General features: G+C 47.3%; 1 protein-coding gene across 1 annotated transcript in view; it reads right to left on the bottom strand.

Moving 5' to 3' along the window:
• The window catches only part of Bace2 (beta-secretase 2), a gene marked incomplete at its 5' end in the record, with an annotated part of 81,780 nt that continues 56,099 nt past the window's right edge, over window positions 1-25,681 (bottom strand). The window contains 3 exons of the mRNA XM_015478353.2: window positions 1-546; window positions 20,903-21,071; window positions 24,218-24,367. Of these exons, the coding sequence (XP_015333839.2) occupies window positions 293-546; window positions 20,903-21,071; window positions 24,218-24,367 (573 nt within the window). The remainder of the gene's footprint in view (window positions 547-20,902; window positions 21,072-24,217; window positions 24,368-25,681) is intronic.

Here is a 25,681-nt window from a genome sequence, read left to right as displayed (position 1 = left end):
GATGGCACACCTGGTCAGTTTGCAGCTCCGTAAAGCCTGAAGCCTGATCCACTCCATTTTGGTTTAGAATGAGGTGTTTTTTATTACCATTTTTCTTGGAAGTAGGAAAGAAGAACCGGAAGCTTTAAGATCAAGAATAATCAAGGTACAGTGAATCTGGAAGGCATGTGGGAGCAGGACGAGATTCCCAACCAACGCACAGAGGAAGGAGCCTGGCCCGACCCACGCGGCACCCTGGATACGGAGTCCTGTGGAGAGCCAAGGTCAAGGTCAGAGAGTCAGACGTGGCTCTTCATTTCCAGCGATGCCTGACGAGAGAGGACTCATCGTTGACGACCTCAGGGTCGCGGGGCGTGTGCCGGCACTGGAAGGGGATGAGCAGCAGAAGGATCAGGATGAGGAGGATGACTCCGCACACGCTCATGAGGGTGTAGGAGACGATCCACAGAATGGGGTCATTCAAAGCCTGGGCGGGGACACAGTTGCTGGCTATGTCTTCGGTGGAGAAGGGCCCCGAGATCTCAGACACTGGAGCACCTGCGATCTCTGAGGAGACAGAAGGGGAGAGATGCACGGCTCTGAGCTCAGCGGTCCCCTCCAGCAGAAAGAGCATGGAGGACCCCGGCTGTCACCTCCCTGCAGCACATTGGGGTCCCAAAGCCTGGGATGTCCTAGTGCTAGGAGGAGGGAGGCTTTGGGACAGTGTGCCTTCAGGGATCCAGGCCCACACAGCAAGGGCAGCACCTTCCAAGGTCTGCAGGAGCTGGGGCCACGGAGAGGAGGGGACCCTGCAGAAGGGCACGCACAGCCACAGCCTGCAGTGCCATGGAGGGGACAACACCTGGGCCTGAGCCTGGTAGCCAGCTAAGTGGCGTTGCTGTGTGTCCTCAGAGGAAGAGGAAGGGAGCGGGAATTCTAGTGGAATCTACTCGTGCCTGCCTGGCCCACGGCTGTGTCCTCTGCAGCTCCAGCTGGAGCTCACGTCCCACCCTGGAGTCAGCCTGGCTCAGCACACCCTCCCTGTCCCACTCCTGTCCCACGGGTGGATTTTCAGCATCTGGGGGACCCCAACCCAAAGGATGCAGCATCTAGTTCACGACACGTGGTGACCAGGAGAACCACAGGGAAGGACATTGCTGTCCAGACTCAATGACAGAGAGAGTGCCGGAGCCCTGCAGGCAGGTCGGGGCTTGGGAGGCTCTCATCTACGTGCTTGGCCACCTCCCCTGTCAGCAGCGCGGAGCCCTGAGCTCCACCCTGAAAACGACAAAGGAACAGGCCTTGCTGTCCCTCTTTTCTGTCTAACTGCAGAAACGACTACTCAGCCCCCCAAATAACACCGCCAAGCATCTAATTTTCCTGTGATTAGAGCCCCAAGATCCTGGGGCTGAATATGATCCTCTCAATTGAGGAAAGAACAAGTCAAAATAATAATGGAGTAACGGTCTGAAACGAGGGAAACAGCCCTGGGTCCTTTGTAAAGAAGGTACATTTTCTGGCTAGTGGACTTTTAAGGGCCCAGGCAAAGATGGGCAATGAGGAAGGCCTGTGGGCATGGCCCTCGGTCACCCCAAGCCCTGGGTGCCCACAGCAGCTGTCAGCCAGGACATCCTTGGGCCAATCCCCTGCCACTTCCTTTAGGACATCAAGTTTCACTGGAACATGGCCACATCTGCTCATGTGTGAGGTCCACGGTCACTCGGTGCTCCGGTGGCTGGGCAGCCACATGCACCATGAAGTCAGCAACACCTAAGGTCATCAGCACCTGGCCCTTCACGGAGGACGCTGCTGTTCATGGCCTGTACCGCCATCAAGACACATATTTACTAAACATTTTAAATAACTGAAAAGTAACCCTACTCTTTACTATGAAGTCAATATATGTTTATGATAGAGAGATCTGAAAACACAGGGAGATAAAAGCACACTCATAAATTCACCAGTTAGAAATAGCGCTGATATCGTAGGGCGCCATCGTTTTCTATACACTGATTTTTTAAAACCAGGATGGGACTATGTGGTACTTGTTGTTTTGTAAACTCTATTTTTACTTTACATATGATATATATATATTTAATATATACATTACCTATATTAAAATCACATCTTTTACTTTTTAATCCAGGCTATCCTGCTGACCACACACACACAAAAACTATGGGTGTATCAGATTGTTGACCAGTTTCCCACTGCGGCCTTCTCTGTGCCTTCAGCATTTGCACCAGTGTAGACAGGATGCAAGAAAGGTGGAGCCTCAACCGTTGTTCATATTCTCAACTTCAGAAAGAGCGCCTAGAAGTAAACTTGGGGCCGGCATGCTCACTTTCAAGCTTCTTTACACCTGTTGGCAGAGTGTCCACGGGGAGCCCAGTGGCCATGAATGCCCACCTGCATGGCGTGGACAGCCCACTCCTCTGCCCACACAGCACAGGAAACAAGGACTACGGTTCCCCACCTGGCTTCACGACACTCACAGCCCTTGGCTTGTGAGGGGGTTGCTGTTGGACAAAAACGATTGACCTTTTATGTTTTATCATCGTGGATTTGTAGGAATCCTTCTCCGGTTGCCCGTGTTTTCCTACAGCAGGTCGCCGTGGTGTGTGTGTGTGTGTGTGTGTGTGCACATGCGTGTGCTTACTTTACAAATGGAGGAGCCTGGCTAGTAAGATGATGGAAAGGGAACAGGCTCAGTACAAAGATGAGAGCATCTGAAAACAGTAAAGCACGGAGAGATGAAGACAGGCTTGGAGCCATCTCTGCTTCCAGTGAGAGGTAGAGAGAGTGGGGGCAGCTGTGTTCCTGGACCGGAAACAACCAAAACATTGGGCAAAATATATGAAAAAAGATGGGTAACAAAGAGCACCCTGCGACTGCCCCAGCACACCCCCTGGTGGCCGCAGGATGGGGATGCAGGCAGAGGCCACTGCCTCCAAAGAGACAGGCAGAGGCCCAGGAAGCCCAGGCCATAGGAGTTCCAGGCAGAGTCATGTTGAGGGGATAGTATGCCTCGTGGGCCCCCCTTGGGCCTCTGGCTGAGCATAGAGGCCGTCCATGTCTGTGGGTTCTGTATCCACAGGGTCATCCTGCTGCAGACCAAAAGTATTGGGGAAAAAACAGTGTCTGTACTAGGCACATGCAGGCTTTTTTCCTGTTGTTATACCCCAAACAATACAGAACAACATCTATCTACGTGGCATTTATGTTGTCGTAGGTAATATAAGTCATCTACAGATGATGAAAGTTCATGAGAAGATGTGTGTAGGTTCCATGCAAATCCACGTGGGAGCTAAGCATCCTTGGGTTTGGTACCAGTGGGGTCCTAGACCAGCCCCTGTGGGCTGAGGGACTGTACTGGTCAGAGAATACAGAAAGGCCATGAAAGAGCCTCTAAAAGGACGTGAAGGAAAGGCCTGGAGTCCAGACAGGGCTGGGAAGAGTGCCTTCTCCCCAGCTTTCTGTTTCCTGTTTGCTCCTTCTTCCCCCGAGTGAAGGGAAAAGCAGCAAGCAGTTCACAGGGCTTTAGCTACGGCACGCAGAATGGCCGTCCTAAAATTCACTCTGACTCTCCCTGAAGAAATCAAAGAAGCAAGACAAGAAAGCACAGGCTGGAAGAGTTTCAAGATGGTGGAAAAGAGCAGGCCGCTTTCCCGGCTGCTCTGTGGAGTGAAACCAAGAAAGCAGACAGGCAGCTCCTCTGCAAGGTGGGTGAACCAAAAAGAAAGGTGGGGGGACTCCCCTGGAATTTAAAACTGGACATTCAAAGCAGATCGGGAACTCAGGAGGTTGGCTACAATAAAATAAAGAAGAAATCCCCCGTGGTCCAGCCACTGCTGCAGCCAGAGCGGCCCCTCCATGAGCACAGTGGAGGGATATGGGGATTGAAGGAACCCACATTTTTAGGAGGTCCAAGGCGTGTCTGGGTATGGAGCATTTAGAGATCCAGGACATTGCCCACTAAACTGAAATGCCCACTACACAATATCCTTGTTTGGGAAAGAAGCTGCCATCTCTCCATGCAGCATGTGGAAGACAAAGGGGGGACAATTTTGCAGCTGCAGCACAGGGTGCTGGCAGCTGAGGAAGCCGATTCCTGGCAAACCCGAGTTTGACCCAAAATACAACCAATAAACACACACTGCATGACACAGAGTGTGCTTACGTGACCAGCAGAAAACCAAACCTGGAGAGAAGCTTACACAGGGGACAACTGGTCCTGGAAACCCACCCAGCTCTCCCACTCCCCCACCCTCTGGCTGCTTGCTGGACTGGCTGGGAGAGGTGCATCTGGCAGGGAATTTAGAAGGGTAGGAATGGGAGAGATTGAATTTAGAGATTGAACCTAAGACCAGGAAACACAGGGGCTGCAGGTGATATAAGTAACTAAGAATTGGGTCCCCCACTGTATGTTCACAGGGCATTTGCTACAGCACACAGAAGGGTTGTCCTAAAAATCATATAGTGTTTCCCCACTATATGAGTGGAACCCAGGGGAGATCCTGGGATACAGTCTTCCAGCATAGACTGGCAATTACTGGGCCCTGGTGGCTCACAGATTTAAAATCTCCAGACCAATTGGCCCACCTAAGCCTAAACCTTGCCTCCAGAAATTCTGCCTATGAGATTACCTCTCTCACTCCAGCAACCCAGAGGGTAGATCATCACGCACCAGAGGACCCCACCTAAGACTGCTTAGAAGCTGAGAAACTTTTGAACTCCAACAGAAAGAATTCTTTAACTTTTCATTGGGTTTTTTTCTCTTCTCTCTCTCTCTCTCTCTCTCTCTTTCTCTCTCTTCCCCTTTTCTCTGTTTAATTGTGACCTTAATGGTACATGGACATTCATTCATACTGACATTTGTTTTCTTTAAATCATTTCTAGCATTTTTGAAGTCAGTTATTTTCATTGTTTGAGGACTAGGATATTTCATTAGTATAGTTTAGTTTTGTTTTGTATTATTTTATTTTTATTTAAAAATTTTTCTTCTGCTAACAGTCAATCTCTATTGTTCTTTCACTCTTCCTTTAACTTTTTACTTCTTCTTTTCTCCTCCTCCCTCATAATCATCACGTCCTGTATCACTTCTGTTCTCTCCTTGTCCACCATTTGAAATTATAAAACCTTTTGCAAACTTGCCATTTTTATTGTAGACAATAACTGAACACATCATTTCTGTGTATTGCGATAATTAACACTATAGACTTCATAGTAGGAACTATTTGGTTTAATGCTGTAAAATTGTTTGCATTGGTTGTTATTATTTGTCTTCCTCTAAACAGTGAGATACTGGAAACCTTCAGGGACAATACAAGTCCACAGGGTAGAAACTCTACTACCTCAGATCCATACCGCTAGATGGGTAGACACACAAATAACATGAAAAAACAAGGGAACAAACTGCCCCAAACAAAACAAGATACTTCAATAACAGACTCTAACTATATCACAGTGGAAAAAAATATTAGAGAAGGAATTTAACCAAACTCATCTGTGAAGTAAAGGACAATGTAAGGAGTGAAATCAGAAAGAAAATTCAGGAAGTGAAAGATCACTTTAATAAAGAGATAGATTCTGAAAATAATCAAGCAGAAATCCTTGAAATGAAGGAATCAATAAACCAAATTAAGAATTCAATGGAAAGCACTGTCAACAGACTAGATCACTTGGAAGACAGCCTGTACTACAAAACAGAACTTCCAAGAAACAAGGGATAACCTGAAAAGACCAAATTTAGGATTTATTGGGATAGATGAAGGCATAGAGACACAAACCAAAGGAATGTACAATCTTGTCAATGAAATAATATCAGAAAATTTCCCAAACCTAAAGAATGAAATGGAAAATCAAATACAGGAGGCTTATAGGACCCCAAACATATAAAATTACAATAGACCCAAACCACGGTACATTGTTATTAAAATACCTTACAGAATAAGGAAAGAATTTTAAAGGCTGCCAGAGTTTAAAAAGGCAGGTAACATTTAAAGGGAAACTAATCCAGATCTCAGCCTTCTCAATCTCAGAGCTAGGAGGTCTTGGAAAAATGTATATCAAGCTCTGAAAGAAAATGAATGCCAGCCAACAACACTGGCTGGCAAAATTACACTTCAGAATTGATGAGGAAATTAAAACCTTCCATGATAAACAAAAGTTAAGGGTTTACAACTAGAAAGCCTGCACTATAAAACATGCTCAATAAAAAATTTTGTGAAGAAGAAATGAAAACCAGCAAAGGGAAGAACTACATTACAAGAATAGTCAATCAAATGAGAAACTAATTCAAAGTAAAAACCAGAAAAAATCAAAATAGAAGGGAATAAAAATCATTTCTCAATAATAACATTAAATGTAAATGGCCTAAACCTATCAATCAAAGGACAAAGATTGGCATACTGGATTAAAAAAGAAGACCCAAAAATATGCTGTCTCCAAGAGCATACTGTACTCATAGGCAAGGACATCCACTGACTGAAGATGAAAGGATGGGAAAAACGTATCACTCACATGGATTGGGTAAACAAGCAGGGGTTTCTATCCTCGTATCAGATAATGTGGACTTTAAGCCAAAAGTTAATCAGAAGGGACAGAAGGACATTTCAGAGTCCTTAAGGGAACTATATATCAACAAGATATAACAATTGTAAATATTTATGCCACAAACAATGGAGCATCTACATGCATCAAACAAACCCTTTTCAGTTTCAAGAGTCAAATAGACCATAATAATACTGGGTGACTTTAACATGACTCTGTCACCACTGGATAGATCCTCCAAACAAAAACTAAATAAAGAAGCTATAGAACTAAAAAATACAGTTGATATTGACTTAACAGACATATATAGAATATTTCATCCATCAATGACTGAGTACACTTTCTTCCCAACAGCGCACAAATCCTTCTCTAATATAGACCATGTTGGCATACAACTGTAATATCACCTTAATATATTCTTAGCATCTATGGGGTTATTTTGAGAGCTCCCTTTCCATTGATACTAATTTTGGGATTCTTGCTTTTTTCTTGATTAGACTTGTTTGATTTTTATCAACTTTTAGCAGTACTATTTCTTCTCTATTTCATATATCTATGCTCCTACTTTTATTTTTTCATTCCTACTAATTTCAAAATAATTTGTTATTCTAGCTTCTTTCTGATACAAGTACTTTAAGTTATAAATGTTCATTCTGATTACTGTTTCATCCCAGAGATCCTGACATTTTGAGCTTTTATTATCACTTAGTTCAAAGCACTTCTTATTTACTTTTCTTGCACTTTCTTTCTTGACCTCTGAGACATTTATAAGTGTGCCATTTAATTTTGAAATAGTTGACAGGGGGTGGGGGTTGGGGTTCTATATATCTTAAGGTGACTGATTTCTAATGTAATAAAACATGTAAGAAATACAGTCTGCATGATTTCAAATTTTAAAAAAGTAAAGGAAATGCTTTTTATATTGATTGTATTGGTTATATATATATATATATATATATATATATATATATGTCAAAACATGTCAAAACTGATCAAATTGCATACTTCACATATGTGCCCTTTGATTACTTTAATTTTACCTAAATAAAACTATGGGGAAAAAAAGAAAGCACAGATTTGTTCTAAGTAATTTAATCACACCCCAGGACAAGTCTCAAGAATATTTTCAAGAATATAAAAACATTTAGCACCCAGCAGTGTAAAAGTCCACCATATCCAGCATCCAACAAATACTGCCAAGTGTCTGAGTCCATTCAGGCTGCTATACTAGGTATTAGAGACTGGGGGCAGGCTTTCCAACAACAGACATTTATTTCTCACCCTTCTAGATCCGAGAGTCCAAGGTCAAGGCCCCAGCAGATTCTGTGTCAGGTGAGGGCTTCTTGGTCCCACACACAGCTCTGCCTACTGACTGTGTCCTCATATGCTGGGGGGTCAGGGACCTCTTTGGGATCACGTTAGCAAAGACACTAGTCTCATCCCCAGGGTCCCCACCTTCAAGTACCATCATATTGGGAATGAGGTTTCAGCATATGAACTTTGGAAGGTCACATGCAGTCTATGCAACCGAGTATGCAAAGAAGCAGGGAAACACCACTTAGAGTTCATAAAAAGAAGCAAGAAAACAATATACAACAAGAAAACCAATCAGCTGAAATTTACTAAGAAATGATACAGACGACAGCATCAGAGGACACCACAGCAGTTTCTGTCACTGTACCTCCTGGGGAGGCCGGGGGAGCCAGTGACACGCCAGAGAGTCCTGAGCCACATGGCCAGGTGCAGTGAGGATATGCTTCAGAGAGACCTACCCACTTAACGACATCACCATGGAAACTAGGCAAACCAAACACAGAGGACACTGAAAGCTAAATAGAACATCAGTTCACGGGGAAAATTCCAAGGCACTGAATTACGTCGGCAGAGAATTCATAGGAAAGGAAAGGATGGGAGACAGAAAAAAATGACTGAAGAAATAATGACCAAAATTTTTCCAAATTTGGTGGAAACCATAAACCACCAACAGAAGAGGCTCAAGGAACCCCAAGCCTAAGAACAAGGAAAGAGGACCCTAGTGAATTGCCGAAAACAAGAGATAAGCAGAATATCTTAAAAATGGAAAGAAAATAAATGATACAAGCAAAGAAACAGGATAAGAATGAGAGAAGACTTCTGGTCAGAACATGCTGGAAGATCGTGGAGAAGCATCTTTGAAGGACTGGGTGAAAATCAATTCTATTCCCAGCAAAACAAAACAAAACAAAACAAAAAAAACCTTCCAAAATGAAATGCCATAAGGATGTCGTCAGGTTCACATGAGCTGAAAGAGCTCATCATGAGCAGATCTGCACTAAGTCCTTCAAGCAGAAGAGAAGGGCACTGGGTGGGAAGCAGGCTCTGTGTGAAGGGATGAAGAAAACCCAAAGTGGTCACTCTCTAGTGTGTTACAAGAATCCTCATTTCTTACTTGGTTTTTGTAATTGGTTGATTTATTTATTGTTGTACTGGGGACGGAACATGTTAGGCAGGTCCTCCACCACTGAGCTACATGCCCCAGCCTGATTTTTTATGTTGAGACTGGGTCTCACTAAGTTGCCCAGCCTGGCCTCAAACTTGCTATTCTCCTGCCTTGACCCCCAGAGTCGCACACCACCACACCTGGCTCACTTTAAATATGGAATACTTGAAGATCATTGGCCAATTAAAGCAAAGACAATGACAATGTCCTGAGTGGTATACAGGAGGGAAAGTGGGTCTTAGATTACCCGAGGGGTGCACTGTGAGAAGCTAGGGGTGCACGCTGTAAACCTCAGAGCAACTCCTCAAAGAGGTCCAGCTAGCACGGGAGCCAGGGAAACACAAAGAAACAAACGAACTCGATACAAAGGGCTGTAGCCACATCATAAGAGGGGGAACAAAGAAGCAATGACACAGAAAAAACAGATCCAGGTTGAGCACTCCCACTATGAAGACTCCAAATCTGTAATGCTACAAAATCTGAACCTTTTCAAGTCCCAACATAAAGCCACAGTGGAAATGTGTACACTTGTGCTCACGTGAGAGGTGCAATCCCAAAAGCAGGCGCAACAAATACACTGCATATGATGACCTTTGAGGTGTGCAAATAAGGTGCAGAGGAAATGTAAGGGGATGTCAACTTTAGACTTGGATCCCATCCTCTGGATACCTCGAGTGTCTGCAGATATTCCAGAGTATGAAGACCCTAAAATCTGAAGTCCTTCTGGTCTCGTGCATTTTGGATATGGAATACTCAGCCTGTAGCAAGAAGGTAGACTGAAACAGCCCTGTCAATCATCGCTTTACAGAAACAGTCGAAACCGGGGACTGGCAACCTTTTTTCTGTCATGGGCCAGAGAGAAAATATGTTAGAGTTTTTTGGGCTACATGTTCTTTTTAATTTTTTTCCCCTAACTCTTTAAAAATGTAAAAACCATTCTCACACAACAAGCTCCACGTCAGATCTGGCCCGCAGGCTGGCATCTGCCAATCTCTTGTCTGAATGCCCCAGTTAAAAAACGGAGGTTGTCAAATTAGGTAAAAAGCAAGGCCCAGCCGTACGCTGCCAATAAGGAACCACTGTCCGTGTAGAAACCCAAATGTGTTAACAGGGAAAGGGTCAAGAAGGGTGGCCCCTGTGGATGTCACCGAAGGAAGCCCAGAGGGGCTCTGCCTGCCTCAGGCAGCCGGAGCCAGGGAACTGCAGGAAGGAACACAGTGACTCCATGAGTCCTAGCAAAGGTCCTGCTTTGGACAGAATCACCCCGAACATTTTTGGACCTAATAACAGAGCTTCAAAGCCCATGGAACAAGATAGTCAGGTCCACAAAAGCAGTCAGAAATGGCAACGCCCCTTTCTTAAAGGCAGAGCAAGGACATGGAGGTGACAAGTGGTACAGAGGACCTGGGCCACCACCAACTGAGAGGACCAGCTCGGGACTATGCAAGGGTCCAGTCGCAGCAGCAGAATGCGCCTGTTTCCAACAGCACACAGGCACTGACTGTCATGGACCGAGTCCTCGGTCACAAGAGAAGCTCCAGATCATTTAAAAGGGTCAATTCATGTAAACCATGTTGTCTGACCACAGTACAATTGAATGAGATGTCAATGACAGAAAGCTATCTGGGAAATCTCCAAATATTAGGAAACAAAATGACACATTCCTCAAACTATAAAAACTCCAGAAGGAAACACAGGAGGAATTCTTTGTGTTTGAGCAAAAAAATTTCTTACAACACCAAAAAATACAATCTATGAAAGAACTTCTCTTCCAAAGACAATACTATGAGACTGAAAAGGAATATCTGCAAGTCACATTTCTGATAAAGGACTCATATCCTCAAAATATAAAGATCTCTGAATAATGAGGAAAAGTACAAAAATGGACAAGAGGATTTTTAAAAACTATATATCACAGAAGCTGAGTGAATGGTCAGCAGCACACGAAAAGATGTTCAAGACTATTCGTCATTAGGAAAATGCAAATTAAAACCACAATAAGGGGCTGGGGATGTGGCTCAAGCGGTAGCGCGCTCGCCTGGCATGCGTGCGGCCCGGGTTCGATCCTCAGCACCACATACAAACAAAGATGTTGTGTCAGCCGAGAACTAAAAAATAAATATTAAAAAATTAAAAAAAAAAAACCACAATAAGATGATGCTAAAGACCTATTAAAATTAAAAAAAAAATGGCAATATCGGATGTGGGCCAGGAAGAACGGGGGGCCTGCAGGGGGAATGACTACCATACAGCCAGACTTTGGAGAACAGCTGGGCAGGCTCTCAGGAAGTGAGACACACCTGTCCTGTGGACGACCACTCTCCTCCTAGGTGTTCCTACAGGAGAAACGGAGATACACACGCAGGGTTTGCACACCACCGACAGCCGGTTGAGTCGGTTGTCCTTCCAATAAGACTGATTTGTCGGGATTGTAATCGTCCCCATTTTACAGATGAGGACGCTGAGGGTGAAAAGGGCACTAAGATCACACAGACCACAGTTAGGCCAAGGGTGCCTGGCTCACAGTGGGGGCTAGGGTCTTTTCCTGGACTGAGCAGGGGTGTGAGGCTCTCCTGACATGCAGGCAGCAGCAGACCACGGCTCCAGTCAGCTCTGGGTCAGGAGGGGAACCTCCGGGCACCCCATGGTGTGCGTGCCACTGAGCTGTGGGGGGCGGGGGGCCAGGTGGGCTCAATGCACTTTTTTTAAAAAAAAAAAAATTCATTTTTCAGTTGTCATTGGACACGATATCTTTATTTTATTTATTATTTTTATATGGTGCTGAGGATCGAACCCAGGGCCTCGCATGTGCTAGGCGAGTGCCCTACTGCTGAGCCCCAGCCCCAGCCCTCAATGCACTTTTTCTGTATGCTAGTTTCAACTTATTACAGTTTCCTGGGATGTGACCCCTGCCAGTGAGGGGCACAGGCACTGAACTTTTTTTTTTTTTTAAAGTGAGAGAGAGAGGGAGAGAGAGAGAATTTCAATACCCATTTTCTAGTATTCGGCGGACACAACATCCTTGTCTGCATGCGGTGCTGAGGATCGAACCCGGGCCGAACGCATGCCAGGCGAGCGCGCCACCGCCTGAGCCACATCCCCAGCCCCGGCACTGAACATTTTTAACTGAATACCCCAGTTAAAAAACGGAGGTTATCAAATTAGGTGAAAAGCAAGGCCCAGCCTGGTCCCAGGCAGCTTTGTTTATAAAGTGAAAACACTCGCCCTGGAAACAACTCAGAAGCTCACCAGCAGGTGAAAGGAGGTAAACAAATCGTAGTACATCTCTATAACCCAGCTCTGCTCAGGAATAAGAACGCGTGAGCGGCTGGTGCACTGAGCAACCAGGGCTCAAAATAACCGCGGAGCGCAGGAGCCAGGCAGAGGGACGCATGCTGTGATTCCATTTATAAAAGGTTCTAGCAAGTGGAAAGTAATCTCCAGAGACAGAAGGTAGGGGCGGCTGCCAGGGAGGGGGTGGCGGAGCAGGGCCGGGAGGCAGGGAGCACAACCTGGCACCTGGCACCTCCTCCACAGGTGACAGTGTCGGGCACACACGCGTGCAGGGCTCAGGGAGCTGTACCTGTCAACAGGACCTGTTTTGTTTATAGGAATCATGTCTCAATAAGATGGCTGAAAAAAAAAAAAAGGCAGTCAAAAAATAGATCTTCCGTAGGATCCAGCATCACACTTCTGGGATACGTCCCAAGGAGATGGAGTGGGCGTGTCGAGGACGCTCCTGCCTGTGTGGGCTGGCGGCTGCACTGTCCACAGAGCTGGGATGTGGGGCGAACCCCGATGCCCATCAGAGGAGCAGGTAAAGGACATGCGGGGCCCAGACGCAAGGGAGCATGACTCAGCCACAAAGGGCAAGGACGTCCTGCTGTCCGGAGAAGAAGGACGTCCTGTCAGGTGGAACCAGCCAGGCACAGAAGGAGCCGCTCGCATGTGCCCTCTCGGGTGGAAGCCAAAACATGTCCACCTGAAGCAAAATAGTGGTCGTGAGGGACTGGGGTGGGTGCAGGGCGGGGCAGGGTGGGAAAGGGAGGCTGTATTTGATCAGCACCTGGTGTATGCATGATGGAAATGTTGCACAAACCCCATTAATATGTACAAACTTTTTTTAAAAGCATGTCAAAAAATGACACATGGGACCTGATCACATTTGGGTTAAAGAAACAGAACCAGCCTCAGCCAGGCCAGGTTGGGAAGACAGACTTTAGTATTGTTCTTCAAGCTGAACGCCTGAGTTACACTTTTTTGTATATGACTTGTGTGTATAAGAGAAACACAGAAGATCCCAACATAAACTTTTCATCAACACACACATTGTTACTTTTATAGTAGTAATAATGGTTTTGGAAACAGCCCCTGTTTAAGGTTGTCAGACATCAAGCCTCAGCTGCAGACAACCATCTTCTGCCCTTTGCCACAGACTAGCACAGCCGGGAAGAAGTGGATTTCAAGTCACTTCTAGGGGCAGTTTCTGGAAATGCCGTCACTGATGGTCTGCATGTTTCCTACACACCTGCCGATTCTACAACCAAGAGACAGATTTTAACCCTGTATGTTGGTTTACAGACCAGAGATCCAGGCACACAGTGGGCAGGAGGGACATGGGCTCTGGGGTTGGCCTTCCGTGATGCAGACCCGAGCTCCCGCTGTGAGCCGGGCCATCCTGGCTTAACTGTGGTCTGTGGGATCTGAACTACCTCCTTCACCCTGTTTCCTCATCTGTCAAACAGGGACAATTACAGCCCCTACAGGTCAGTGTTGTTGGGAGGAAAACCATATCAACTGATGCTCAGCGTTTAGCACAGGGTGTGGGGCAGGGTGGGGTTAGGCCACTGCCCGCTGTTACTATTTTGTTATTTTTAATGTCTTGGGTAGAAATTTTGATTCTGGCCTTTTTGTCTGTCATCCCCCAAAGGTCAGGACTGGGTTGATAAGCAGCTCCTGGGAAAGTTCTATGTCACCAAGCACAGAGATTACAATGGTCAGATCTCCCCCATAACATACAGCACAAAGTGAACCACCCCACGGGCAGAGAGGGTATGTGCATGGACCTGGTTTACCTGGAAGAATAGGCTGGAATTACCGGGGTTCTGGATCCAGGACCCATTTCCTTTGCAACCATGTGAAAGCCAGGTGTCCTGTGCTGCAAAATGAGGAACCAGCGTTGCCCCACCTGTCCTTGGGGTCCCCTGGTCTTGGTACCTTTTGATTACATTCTGTGTGGATAAGCAGAGGCTTAGCTCTGAAACTCTGCTCTTAGCAGCTAAGTTCCCTATTTTTAATCACAGGACTGTACCAGACGATCCACTCCGACCTGCGGCAAGAAAACCTTGCCGTGAAATGACTGCCGCGATCCATGATGCGTTTCAAGTTGGACAAGCTGAAAGCTATGCAGTTCTTGGGTGTGAAATGTCTCAATCTATAAAAAGAGATGGATGGTATTTCAGAAGCTTCGAGGCACTGAGATAACAGAGTTGCAGACTTAGCACTATTACTTGCCCAGCTGCAGCCGCCAGCCCAGGCCGCCCTGCCGCTCCTCTCCTCCTCCGGTGGATCTGGGGGAGACTGGATTAGCGGTTCCCTGTGGGAGCAGAGGTGGGGGGCAGGGCGGCAGAAGGGAGCATCTGCGAACTTTTCCAAACACTCATGGCTCTTGCACCACCGCTGATATGACCTGGCTGAAAATGGGGTTGAGGTCAACTGTGTGGTGTGGGAGAGCTTCCAGGGATTTCTAACCAAAGATCCTCCACTGCTCCCTGATCCCAGCCCTTATAGGGAAACCAGACCCTGTAAACTGAGAGTCCTCTTACAAAACAAAGATAAAAGACACTGGGAGAGAAGGGACGCTCCCAAAGATTGGGGCTCCATCAACTTGATTAGTGTAATGGTGGCACCTGCTCCTATTACAACACAGCCCCAGGATAAAACGTTATCCCTGATTTTTGTCTACTTTACTTATTTACTTTGGGGTGCTGAGGGTTGAGTGCAGGGTTTCATGCATGCCAAACATATGCTCTACCACTGACCCACTCCCCCTGCAATTATTTTAAGAGACAGGGTCTGGCTATGTTGCCTGGGCTGTCCTGAACTACTGCCTCAGCCTCCCGAGTAGCTAGAAATATAGGGGCATCCACTACCCCCAGCTCTCCCCCAATTTCCAAATAGGTAGCTGAGACCAGAAGTAAAAGCCCTTCCTTGACCAGAAGTAGGTGCTACTGCTGAGATCTCAATGCCCTGAACACTAAGGAGTGGACACCTGGGCTGAGACGCCTGAGAAAGTCTAGCCCATTGGTGGAAGGGGACAGGGATCTCCACCATCTCGGAAGCTCGAGTCGGCCTGAGGTCTGCAGAAGGTCTTGGGGAGAAGGGCAAGAAAGAATCTCCCATGAGAACTGGAACCCTCAAACCTCCACCTCAAGCATGGTTGGAGTCTAAATTCACACAACTTAGTGTAGAAACCTAGAAGTTCTCGTGGTCAGAGGACACTGAGCAGTAACCACCACAAAACGGTTTTATGGTGACCTGCTCACAACCCAAGGCACACTGAACTCTCCCAGGAGGAGAATCAGCACTCCCACCAAAGAGGAGCTCTACAAAACATTACAAAACAACCAAACAAAAATGTCCACCACGAGAGGGAAGTGTCTCCACAAAAGAAGGACAAACTCTTCATCAATGAAAGAAAAGTAGAAAAATGGATGCAGAATTATACAAAAGCTGCATTCAAAATGCCAACAAGATCTTCTGTTTAAATAAGTTGATTCAAATGTTCATAAAACAAAAGAAAAATTAAGAAAAAAGAGAAGAGAAGCTTTACACAAAAGGATAAGGAAAGGAACCAATACTAATCAATGAGCAAGAATAGGAAATCCAGGAGTAAAGATCCATCTTCCAGAATTTACTGGAATGTGTAATAGTTGTGGGATTTCAAGTTAGTAAAGAAAAGATAGACTGTTTGATAAATGTTATAAGGAACAATGGGATAGTCATCCAGAGGGAGGCCGTTTAATCCGTATATCCTACACATATTCTATGCAAGGTAAATTAAACATAAAAGTTGTTGAATAAATTAAAAAAAAAACACTTTTAGTGAGAAAAGTTATTTAAAAGGGGACAGTAAACCCAATTGTCTTAAAGCAGAAGACTAAAATGTGTAAATACACAAAGTGAACATTTATTACACTGAAACACATTATATGGAAAATTTTCAAAATTCACGATTGAGATATGAATTCTAGGTTTTCTTAATTCCCCTTCACAGACTTTCATAAGAAAAATCTTTCTAAGATTCTCTTATGAAAGAGAATTTTCTTCAAGAGAAAGAACTGCAGTGTAGTGTTCCACTGAATGAAAAGTCAACCATTTGTTTAACCCACTCTCCTTTGATGACTTGTTGGCTTTCTCTTGGATGAGAAGGACATGGGAGTACCATTCTGTAATTCCTAAATGATGTATTGCTTTCATTCTCTTATGAACAAAGCTGCTGTGAACCTTCTGGTCAAGACTTTGGGTAGAAGTCCAGATTTCTTTGCATATACCTGGGATTAGAATTGCTGAGTTATGAAACAGGCACATGTCTGATGTTAGAAGAAATCGTGAAGCAGTCATTCTATTCACACCAAACACTTCCAAGAACTATGAATCCCTAAATTTAGGTTTAAAAAGGAAATTCCACAAGCCTTCCCCATTCATCACGCTCAATGGTGATACATGGAAAGTATTCCCCTTAAAGACAAAAATGACCATTATTATCATTTCTATTCAATACTGTCTCAGAAGGTATCACATAATAAACATAAATAAAATATGTGAAGATTATAAAAGATTAAAATGTATTATTTTCAGATTATTTGAGTATCTTAGTGGAAAATCCAGTGACTCTAAAATAAAATAGGAACTCAGTGATGTGACTGGATAAAAGATTAATGTAAAAAAACTGCATACTTACATAACAACCCACTAGAAAACGCTATTTTAAATCATCCCATCTACAGCAACAGCAGGAACTAAGAGGTGCCTAGTACATATAATTTTTATGGGGGGGGGGGGGAATCACAAAACACTGCAGTACACCATAAAAGAAGAACTAAACAAATGAAGAAATTTAGCACATTCTTGGGGCAAGACTTCATATCATAAAAATGGGTATTATTCCCAAATTAATCTATAAATTGAAGACTGTGCTCACCAAAATACCATTAGAACCTCCACCCATCTTGACAAGAGAAATGAAAGGACAATTTTAAATAAGAATAAGGAGAACGGCTTGTTCATGTGCACAAAGATGTTCTCTGTAGTACTGTGTGTACTTGCAAATATGAGAAACAACCCAAATGCTAATCTACATGAGATTGGGTGAATAATCTGAGATTATTCACACGTAAAGATATGATATAGCAGTTAAAACAAATGTCCTGGTACTCATATCAACATGGAAAATCTAGAAAATATAATGTAGAACTGTGAAATCAAGTTAAAGTATATGCATATTACCATAGCATTCACAGAAATTGAAAAACAGAAAGAAAACAAAAACAACCACTAACCAACCAACATGTTTGCCATAAATGTGTGTTAGGCAGCTTTGAGATGCTCCCAAAGTACCCCGCTTCCTGGTGCCTAACCTGTGCAGTCCTCTCCCACACGCAATAGGTTGCTGGCCAATAGTGGGGGTGGAAGTGATGGCATGTCACCACTGAGATTAGGTCATAAAAGGACTGTTTCCACCTTGGGCGTCCAGGTGCACACTTTGGATCACAGGTGCCCTGTCTTGAGAACATTCATGGTGAGGAATGGGGGCTCCTGCCAATCACCGTGTGAGTGAGCCTGGAAGCAGCATCTGCCAACATCATAACTGCAGCTCATGAGAGGAAACCCTGAGTGGGAACCAGCCAGCCCACCACGCTTCCCCCTCCCGACCCTCAGAATGCTCGAGAAACTGTGATAAGGAACTGATAAGTCTTGGGGAAAATTATTACGCAGCAATAGGTAACTAATGTAAAGTACATATACATATATATATATCTAGTAAAATGGTAAATGTGTAGCAATTATATTTATCAATTTCAGGATAAAGGGTAACTCTGGGGAAGGTGTGGGAATGAGGTGTGGGCTTTGCTTTTTTTTAAATTTCTTCACATTTTTGAAGAACCTATGTCACAGGGTCAACATGTTAAATCTGGATGCTCCACAAGTGTGCCCGAGGTGTGTGGGGTCAACCTTCTGTATACGTGGGTTCTTCCTCGGTGGAGTCAACGAACCACAGATTAAAAATATTTGAAATAAATCGAGTCTGGACCTACCAGGTACAGACTTCTCACCATTGTTCCCTACGCAGTGCAGCACAACAACCACTTATGTGGACTGACACTGTACCAGGAAAGGATGGTTTAGAGCATACGAGAGTGTGTGTTCAGGTTCTGGGCAACGGTACACCAAGGGACTGGAGTGCCCACGGACTGTGGCATCCTCCAGCGGTCCAGGGCTAATCCCCCACAGACACTGTCATTTTCTGACATTTAAAACATCTATCTACTCCTTAAACATTTTATAATTGAAAATGAAGGATTTTAAAAAGGAAAGGCAGGATAACCATTCCATTTATCAGAGCTCTATAGAGCACCAACAGCTCCTTTAATTGCAGCCCTGAGGGATGCAATTACTTTAATGGCTAAATAATTTGCATTGAAGAGGGGATATTCAGGGTATATTCCCACAGCCAGCATAATCAAATGTTTAAGTGCCAAAGCCTTCAATCCACTTTAAAAAAGCAACAACACCAAAAATCTTATGTAAGAGCACCTAACAAATAATTCAGGAGAAAAGCAGGAAACAATGTGGTCCTGCCCAGAGACACTCCATATTAAGCCATTTCCAACAGCAATTCATTTGGGAAACTCACCACCGCTCCACTCCGAGGTATTCAGCAAAGTGGACGTGAGGACAGCTGTTGCCTAGTAGCCCCTACTTTAATGGTAGGTATTTAACGAGAGAACAGAAATGGTGTGCAAAACTGCTTTAGTTCTTAAGATTCCCTCAGCCAAAAAGAAGTAAATTATTCACAGTTGGAAAATATGGTGGCATTTCAGGCCGTGTGGTCCCACTCACTCCCACACTCAGCGACACTCACTCAGTGACAGCCTAACAGGTGGAAGTTAATGCACATGGAAAAGTGGACGTCTGATCTCAAGGGTGGAAAACATGGCCAATCTCGAGGACTTCAGGTCTGCTCACCTGCACCAAGTCGATTAAGTGTGCACTGACACCTAGCAAGGTGCCCCGCCAGGTACCCACGTGTCCTGGGCTGGGGGTTTATCATACAGAATATGAGCTGGCCTATCAGTCCAGAGGTAGCTTTTCCTTTTAATACCACTCTTCTTGAGGCTGGGGTTGTGGCTCAGTGGTAGAGCACCTGCCTCACACACATGAGGCACTGGGTTTGATCCTCAGCACCACAGAAAAATACATAAAGAAAGATTGTATCCATCTATAACTTAAAAAATTTTTTTTTAAAAATATTGCTCTTCTTCCATTCCCCAAATCGTTGAACACTTTGAGAAACACTGGTGTGCTGTCAGAGGATGCGAAGAACCACTCCCCTGCTCTAGTGACCAGGTTCAGACTATGGTTTAGGTATTAAAACCCAAACTCCCTCCCTAGCAACTCAGCTGGGATCATGTGGCATTTACCTCCCTGGCCTCTCCACGTTCTTCAGCTGGACTGGAACAGAGTGAAGGTGCCTATAAGGCTCCCTGGGGGCCGGTCCAGCATCCCTCCCTGTCCCTCAGCTCTGTCTCATGATTAAGGCTTTTCCCCATCAAGTCAAATTTCCTTTCCTTCCACGACACAGAGATCTCGTACTTCACTCTGAGCCCGTCTTTGCCTCTTCTGCTCCTCTCTGCTGTCAGTTGTGGTTCAACCCCAGGGATCTACCATTCCTCTCTCCCTTGGCATCTAACCAGCACAACATCAGCATTTCACTCTGTCTCTGACTCCAAGGCCAAGGCAGCCCCGATTTTTTCAGCCCTTTGAACTCCAGGTCTGATACGCTGCAGCCATCCTGGCCACCTACCTGGGCAGACTGTCCCTCCATGAGTTTCCGGCAGCTCAACTGCGTGCTGGCTCCTTTGGCTGGCCTCCTCCTGGCCAGCCTGGACTGCTAGCTGCTAGTGCCCCATCCACCCTAAAGCCAGGTGCTGCCTGAACTCCCCATCAGAGCAGCCTGCTCAGCTTCCATAGGAAGACCTTCCAGTCCTCAAGCCACACTCTGCAGAGCAACTCGCTGGGTTGCCCCACACCACCCTTCAAATAAGTTTCACAAGAAAAATGGGCTCCTTGGTCTTATTATTTTAGGATTTTGAGAAAAAGCAATGATAGGTATTTATTTCTTATTTCATAATGAGGATTGTGTTGAGGGAAAAATATACACCGCTTGTATATGAATGTTCTTCTTTATGTTCCTTTAACTGTCAAAGACCTGTAATTCAGGGGCTGGGTGCATATGGTTCAGTGGCAGGGCATGGGCTTAGCAAGTATGAGGCCCTGGGTTTCATAGGCAGCACCCCAAAAATAAAACACAAAACCTTGGGACTCAACACCAAGGCCCCAGGGAGGATATGTATTCTGGGTGCATGGCCACTCTCACTTGACCTGAGAGGTAACTATAGTGACTCACGGTTACTGAGCACTTGCCCTGTGCTGAGCACAGGGCTAACACTGGACGTGGATTATCTCACTGCATCTTCCCAACAACCCTGCCACCCATTCTGCTCTCTGGATGAGACTTGGTGACCGAGGACAGGCTTGACCTGCCCTGCAGCCCTGCTTTCCAGCTGGTGCCCTTACACCAAGTGCCCGCTTAACACGAGGGGCGCTCACCTGCGCACGGGCTGGCAGCAAAGCCCACCCTCTTCTGCGCTCTGTCGAAGACCACGTAGAAGCCTTCCATCACGGTGGCACCGATCACCAGCGCGTTGGTGGAGGAGGAGATGCCGAATCGGTAGCACTCGTAGTTCAGGCCAGCCCCCATCATGGGCTGGATGTAAAGCTGTGGGGGAAGGGGAGGGGGAAGAAGAAAAAACGGCACCCGTCGGACGACGTCACAAAACAGTGACGGTCACCGTAGGCTTGGAGGCCCCCAAGGTGAAGGGGAGCCACAGAGAGACAGATGGCAGCACAGTCCCTGCCACCCAGAAGACAAGATCAAAAGCATAGTGACATCCATGCTTATTGAAAGGGACAGAAACACGAGGAGACACACACGCCACCTGTAACTTACGCAGGCACGTGCTTACAGAAGGAGTCTGTCTGTCTGTCTAATCAGACCAACATGGAGAGGGGGGCCTCACTGCGCTTCCCATGTGCAGGGAAGGTGAGGAGGGGCCCCCGAGGCAGGAGGTGACTGTCCTCAGGGTCGTCTGTAGGTGGACATCCCGTGGCTGCTGTTCTGGGGAACCGTCCCGTCCCTGCAGTATGGCCCTGTCACGGTTGGACTGTCTGTCTGCAGACCCTGGCTCAGGGCCACAGGAACCACACCTCCTCCCTAGATGTCACCACCTTGGCAGAGGGTGACTCCGTGACTGTGTTGAGTGAACGATGGTGCCGAGCCTGACGGAGTCCAAGGACACTGATCTATACATGCGACCAAGCAGCTCCCTAACACTGGGCAAACCAAACTTGGATCTTTTACTCGATCCTTTCTGTGTATGTCCCAGTAGATTTTTCCAAGCCATACATCTTGTAATATGTTGGGAAGCTTCAGTCTTGCTGGATCTCAGAATAAACTGTCTGCCCTAAACTAAAATAGCACAAATAGAAAAACTAGTGGTATTTAGGCTGAAAGTAAGTACATTTTTAAGGTTATGTTAAAAAAAAAAAAAAATCAGAATCGCCCTGTCGGCTGACACTAAAGTATGCTATTATTTTTTTTAAATTTTATTGGTGCATTATGATCATACATAATAGCAAGATTTATTATGCCCTATTTGCACACGTATCATAGATATAACCTGACTCTGCTGCACTGGTGGTCATCTGCCTGCCTATGATTGCTGAGGCCTGAAAGCCCCACCCTGAACCTTTGTGGCAAGAAGCCCTGAGGATGCCCTGGGTGTCAGTACAGGGGCTGGCTGGGCAGGGCCAGCTGCTCAGGGGTGACTCCCCACGTAATCCCTGATGGGCACAGCAGCAAAGGGAGCTCACGGAACCTCCTTTCCCAGGTGATTGCCTCTGTCCTCCCCCAGCAAGGAGGGGGACCAAAGGAATAGTGAGTGACCTGGGTGAGAACCCAGGACAGCAGCAGGGAGAACAGATCTGTACATGAAAACGTGAGCGGGTCAAGGTCAACCCCCAAAGTCTCCCATCTCCCAAGAGGGAGTCACGGTGAATTCTCACGAGGACACAGCAAGGGCTCCTTCGGCAGCTTTCCCACTAGCTTCAGCTCTTGTGGCCAGGAGGTGCCGTGGGCAGAGAGCTCTCTGCCTGCCTGCGCTCCCCACAGCTGCTTCTCCCGGTCCTGGGCTCTGTCAATCAACCCTCATGCCCTTATTTACCACTTCTTGCTCACTTTTGTCCTCAGGCTGGCTTTGGACACTGGCTACAAACCACACTGATGAGACAGTGTCCACGTATTGCAGTTCGACTGACCAGTTGTTCTAAACAACACATTATTTTAAAGATGCTGAAAACCACTCTTTCTAACAGCCGTCTATGCAGGGTGCTCTTTCAAGGTCATCCGGAAACGCCTTTGGTAGGCGTTACTCCCTCTCCTTCGCAGTGAGAAAGAAGGGCCAAGCCACCTGCTCCAAGTTACTCGGGATTCAAGGGTGGTGCTGACGGTGTCACTTAAGCCCCCATGCCTGGCCTGTGTGTCCTCTGCTGAGCTGCTCTCCTGTGGCTCTCTGTCCTCCCTCCCAGGGCCCCGGGACCTGAACACAGGAACAAGTGGTATTGCTTTCTCCTTCAGAAGCCAGTCCCCTCCCGATTCTCCCAGCCCTTTATCTCCCATACACAGATCACAACTGGGACACACTCCCGTGTCAGCCAGCAAGCACCTTCCCTCTGCTGCCCGCCAGTGTCCAGAGGAAGGCCGTCTCTAAACCTCAAGGTGCTCATCTTCATCCCCCAGGAATTAATAATCAACAGAGAGGAGACATAAGATGACTTTTACAAAGAAAACAGAAGTCAAATGGAAAGAGGAAACAGCACAGAATACATCCTAAATAGATGACCCCACCCCAGAGGAGTGGACTGGCAAACATGCAGCATGCGCTTGAAGGGCAAGTTCACAAACGGGTGATTCTATTCAGCGAGTCTCAACAAAAGCAGGGCTTGTTTGAGCTGGGTCTTAGAGGACGGGAGGAATCTGCACACACGGAGGAGGAGAGATGGGCTCCCAGGACGGGCGCTGGTGGAACTCAGGCCAGGAGATGGGAGAGGCTGAGGCACCCCATGAGGGCCGGGGATGGTGGGAATCGGCTGCAGAGGAGGAACCAGCCTGCTGGGGGAGCTGGTGGTGAGAGGATCTGGGCTAGGGCTGTGGGTCTGCGGAGGGGTTGAGGGATGCTGTCTACTGAGGCGCTCAAGACAAAGGAGTCTGTCTGTGGCTATTGGAATTATAGTAAGAAATAATGATGCCTCCATCGATGAATAAAATGGTGTGTGGCACATGTTACAAAAGTGCTACCCTTCTTCATGGCCACCCTCCACAATGTGTCTCCGTGGCTCCTCCTACTATGAGGGGCTTCTCTATTCCCAGCCCCGGAATCTGATGACCTTGGGGTCCTTTGGAGGGTATTGCGGAGGAGAGGGCTGCCAGTTCTGAGCCCAGAGGTCAGGGGTCACAGCAGGGATCCTCTCCTTAGAACCCAGCTGCAATGTCAAAGTCAGGTATGGAATGCAGAAAGACACGTGGACCCATCATGCTGCCCACCTGGCCCCCAGACTATGCTTAAGGCTACCCTCCCGCCCCCTGTTCTGGGGCCAAGGAAGCCCAGCGCCCCCTACTGACCAGAGACAGGTGAGCCAGCATGGCGGAGACCAGCAGACCTGTGGGCTCAGCACCAGGGTGTGCCTGGGGGAGAAGGCTGTCCAGTGGGGGGTGTGGCACCTGTAATTCACGGGCCTCTGCATAGAGCCCCTGGTTCTGCTCCTTACTGTAGGAAGCACAGAGGGAGCAGAGGTTCGTGTAGGTACCTGAGGCAGGATGGTGATGCGGAAGGATCGGCTGGAGTTCTCCTCCCTCAGGTAGATGGAGATCTTAGGGAAGTAGGACCAAGGCGTTTCAGAATTCGCCCAGCACGCCAGCTGGGCCCCGCTCCAGAACCCGTCAGAAAATTCTGGAATCTAGACAAAACAAGATCCCGTGAGAAACAGGGAGCAGTCTCTCGCGTCAACAGGAAACAGTGCCCGGCTTGCCTGGTCCCCTCGCCAGACGCCCACGGGCACAAACAGCATTTCATTTGGACAGAGTGGCAGGGACTTCAGTCCCTTGGGGGTGTTGGTGACCATGAAATAATAATCGTAAAAGCTGCTCAGACTCACGGAGCGCTCTTGAGCGTGAGCACTGGGCTTATGCAGCGGTAGCGACTTGGCCTTCAGCCCCAGCCAGGTGGTCACTGGACCCTTCACTTTGCAGATGAGGCAACCAAAGCACAGAGAGGGGCCGAAACTGCCCCAGGCCACACGGTGGTGAGTGGCAGCCCCTTAGAAGAGAGAAACCCTACTGTGACCCTCAGGGCCCTCTTGGGTGTTGCTGCCCTCTGGATTCCTGACTCCTTCGAGGGCTGGAGCCTCACGGTCCTCCAGATCTTGGCTCGGGTGCCACCTTGTCCCTGATCCTCACGGAGCGCCCACGGCCACCACCGCCCACCTGTCCTGCAGCCTTCCTCCCCGAGGCCCTGAGCCTCGGACACTTCCTGGTGTGGTGCAGCTCTGCTTCCAGCCCCAGAGCCTAAGCCCTTCTCCCTGGTCCCCTGAAGTCCTGACGCCTGCAGACGGATGAGACTCAGGGGTCGGGGGAATGAAGGCACCCAGGGACATAAACAAGGCCACCAGCTCAGGACGCCCCCTTGTGCCTCACTGGGAGCGGGAGGGGCGGAGCCAGGCCCACCTGTGCGGATCCTGCAGGTTCCTTACCCCTGTGTCTCTCCCAGCAGCCTCCCCAGCAGCCTCCCCTCCTCCACCTGGGGCAGGACCACCACACCCGACGTGTGTTGAGGCAGAGGTAGGAGAGGACAGAGGGAGTGAGGAGGGATGTCTGTCCAGGGAGCTGAGTATGAGCTCTGGGCCAGGTGGACACACCCCGTGAGGGGCGGCAGGTGGGAGCCACAGCTGGAGTCCTCACCGCTCAGGGAGGAGAGTTTAGGGAAGGAGGAGAGTTTAGGGAAGGAGGACCGAGGTGAGCACATGCAGGCACCTCATCCCACCCCAGATCCCCCCGAAATACAGACCCACCCAACACTAACTCAGCATCCCACCTGAAGGACCGAAGCCTAGGGACAGGGCCCAGTGTTTTTATTTCCTTTAACTCTCTGAATCCAGCCCTCTCCTCACTAGAGGGGAAACCAAGGCAGCAGAGTCCGGAACAGGCACCTAGCAGGGAGAGGAGCGGCCGGTCCTTGGGCCCTACCCTCCAGGACCGACGATGCATGCTGTGGA

Source organism: Marmota marmota, unplaced genomic scaffold (genome assembly GCF_001458135.2).
Source record: "Marmota marmota marmota unplaced genomic scaffold, marMar, whole genome shotgun sequence".
Taxonomy (NCBI): Eukaryota; Metazoa; Chordata; class Mammalia; order Rodentia; family Sciuridae; genus Marmota; species Marmota marmota.
Note: the sequence above shows the minus strand (reverse complement) of the source record. Positions and strands in the feature narration are given on the sequence as shown.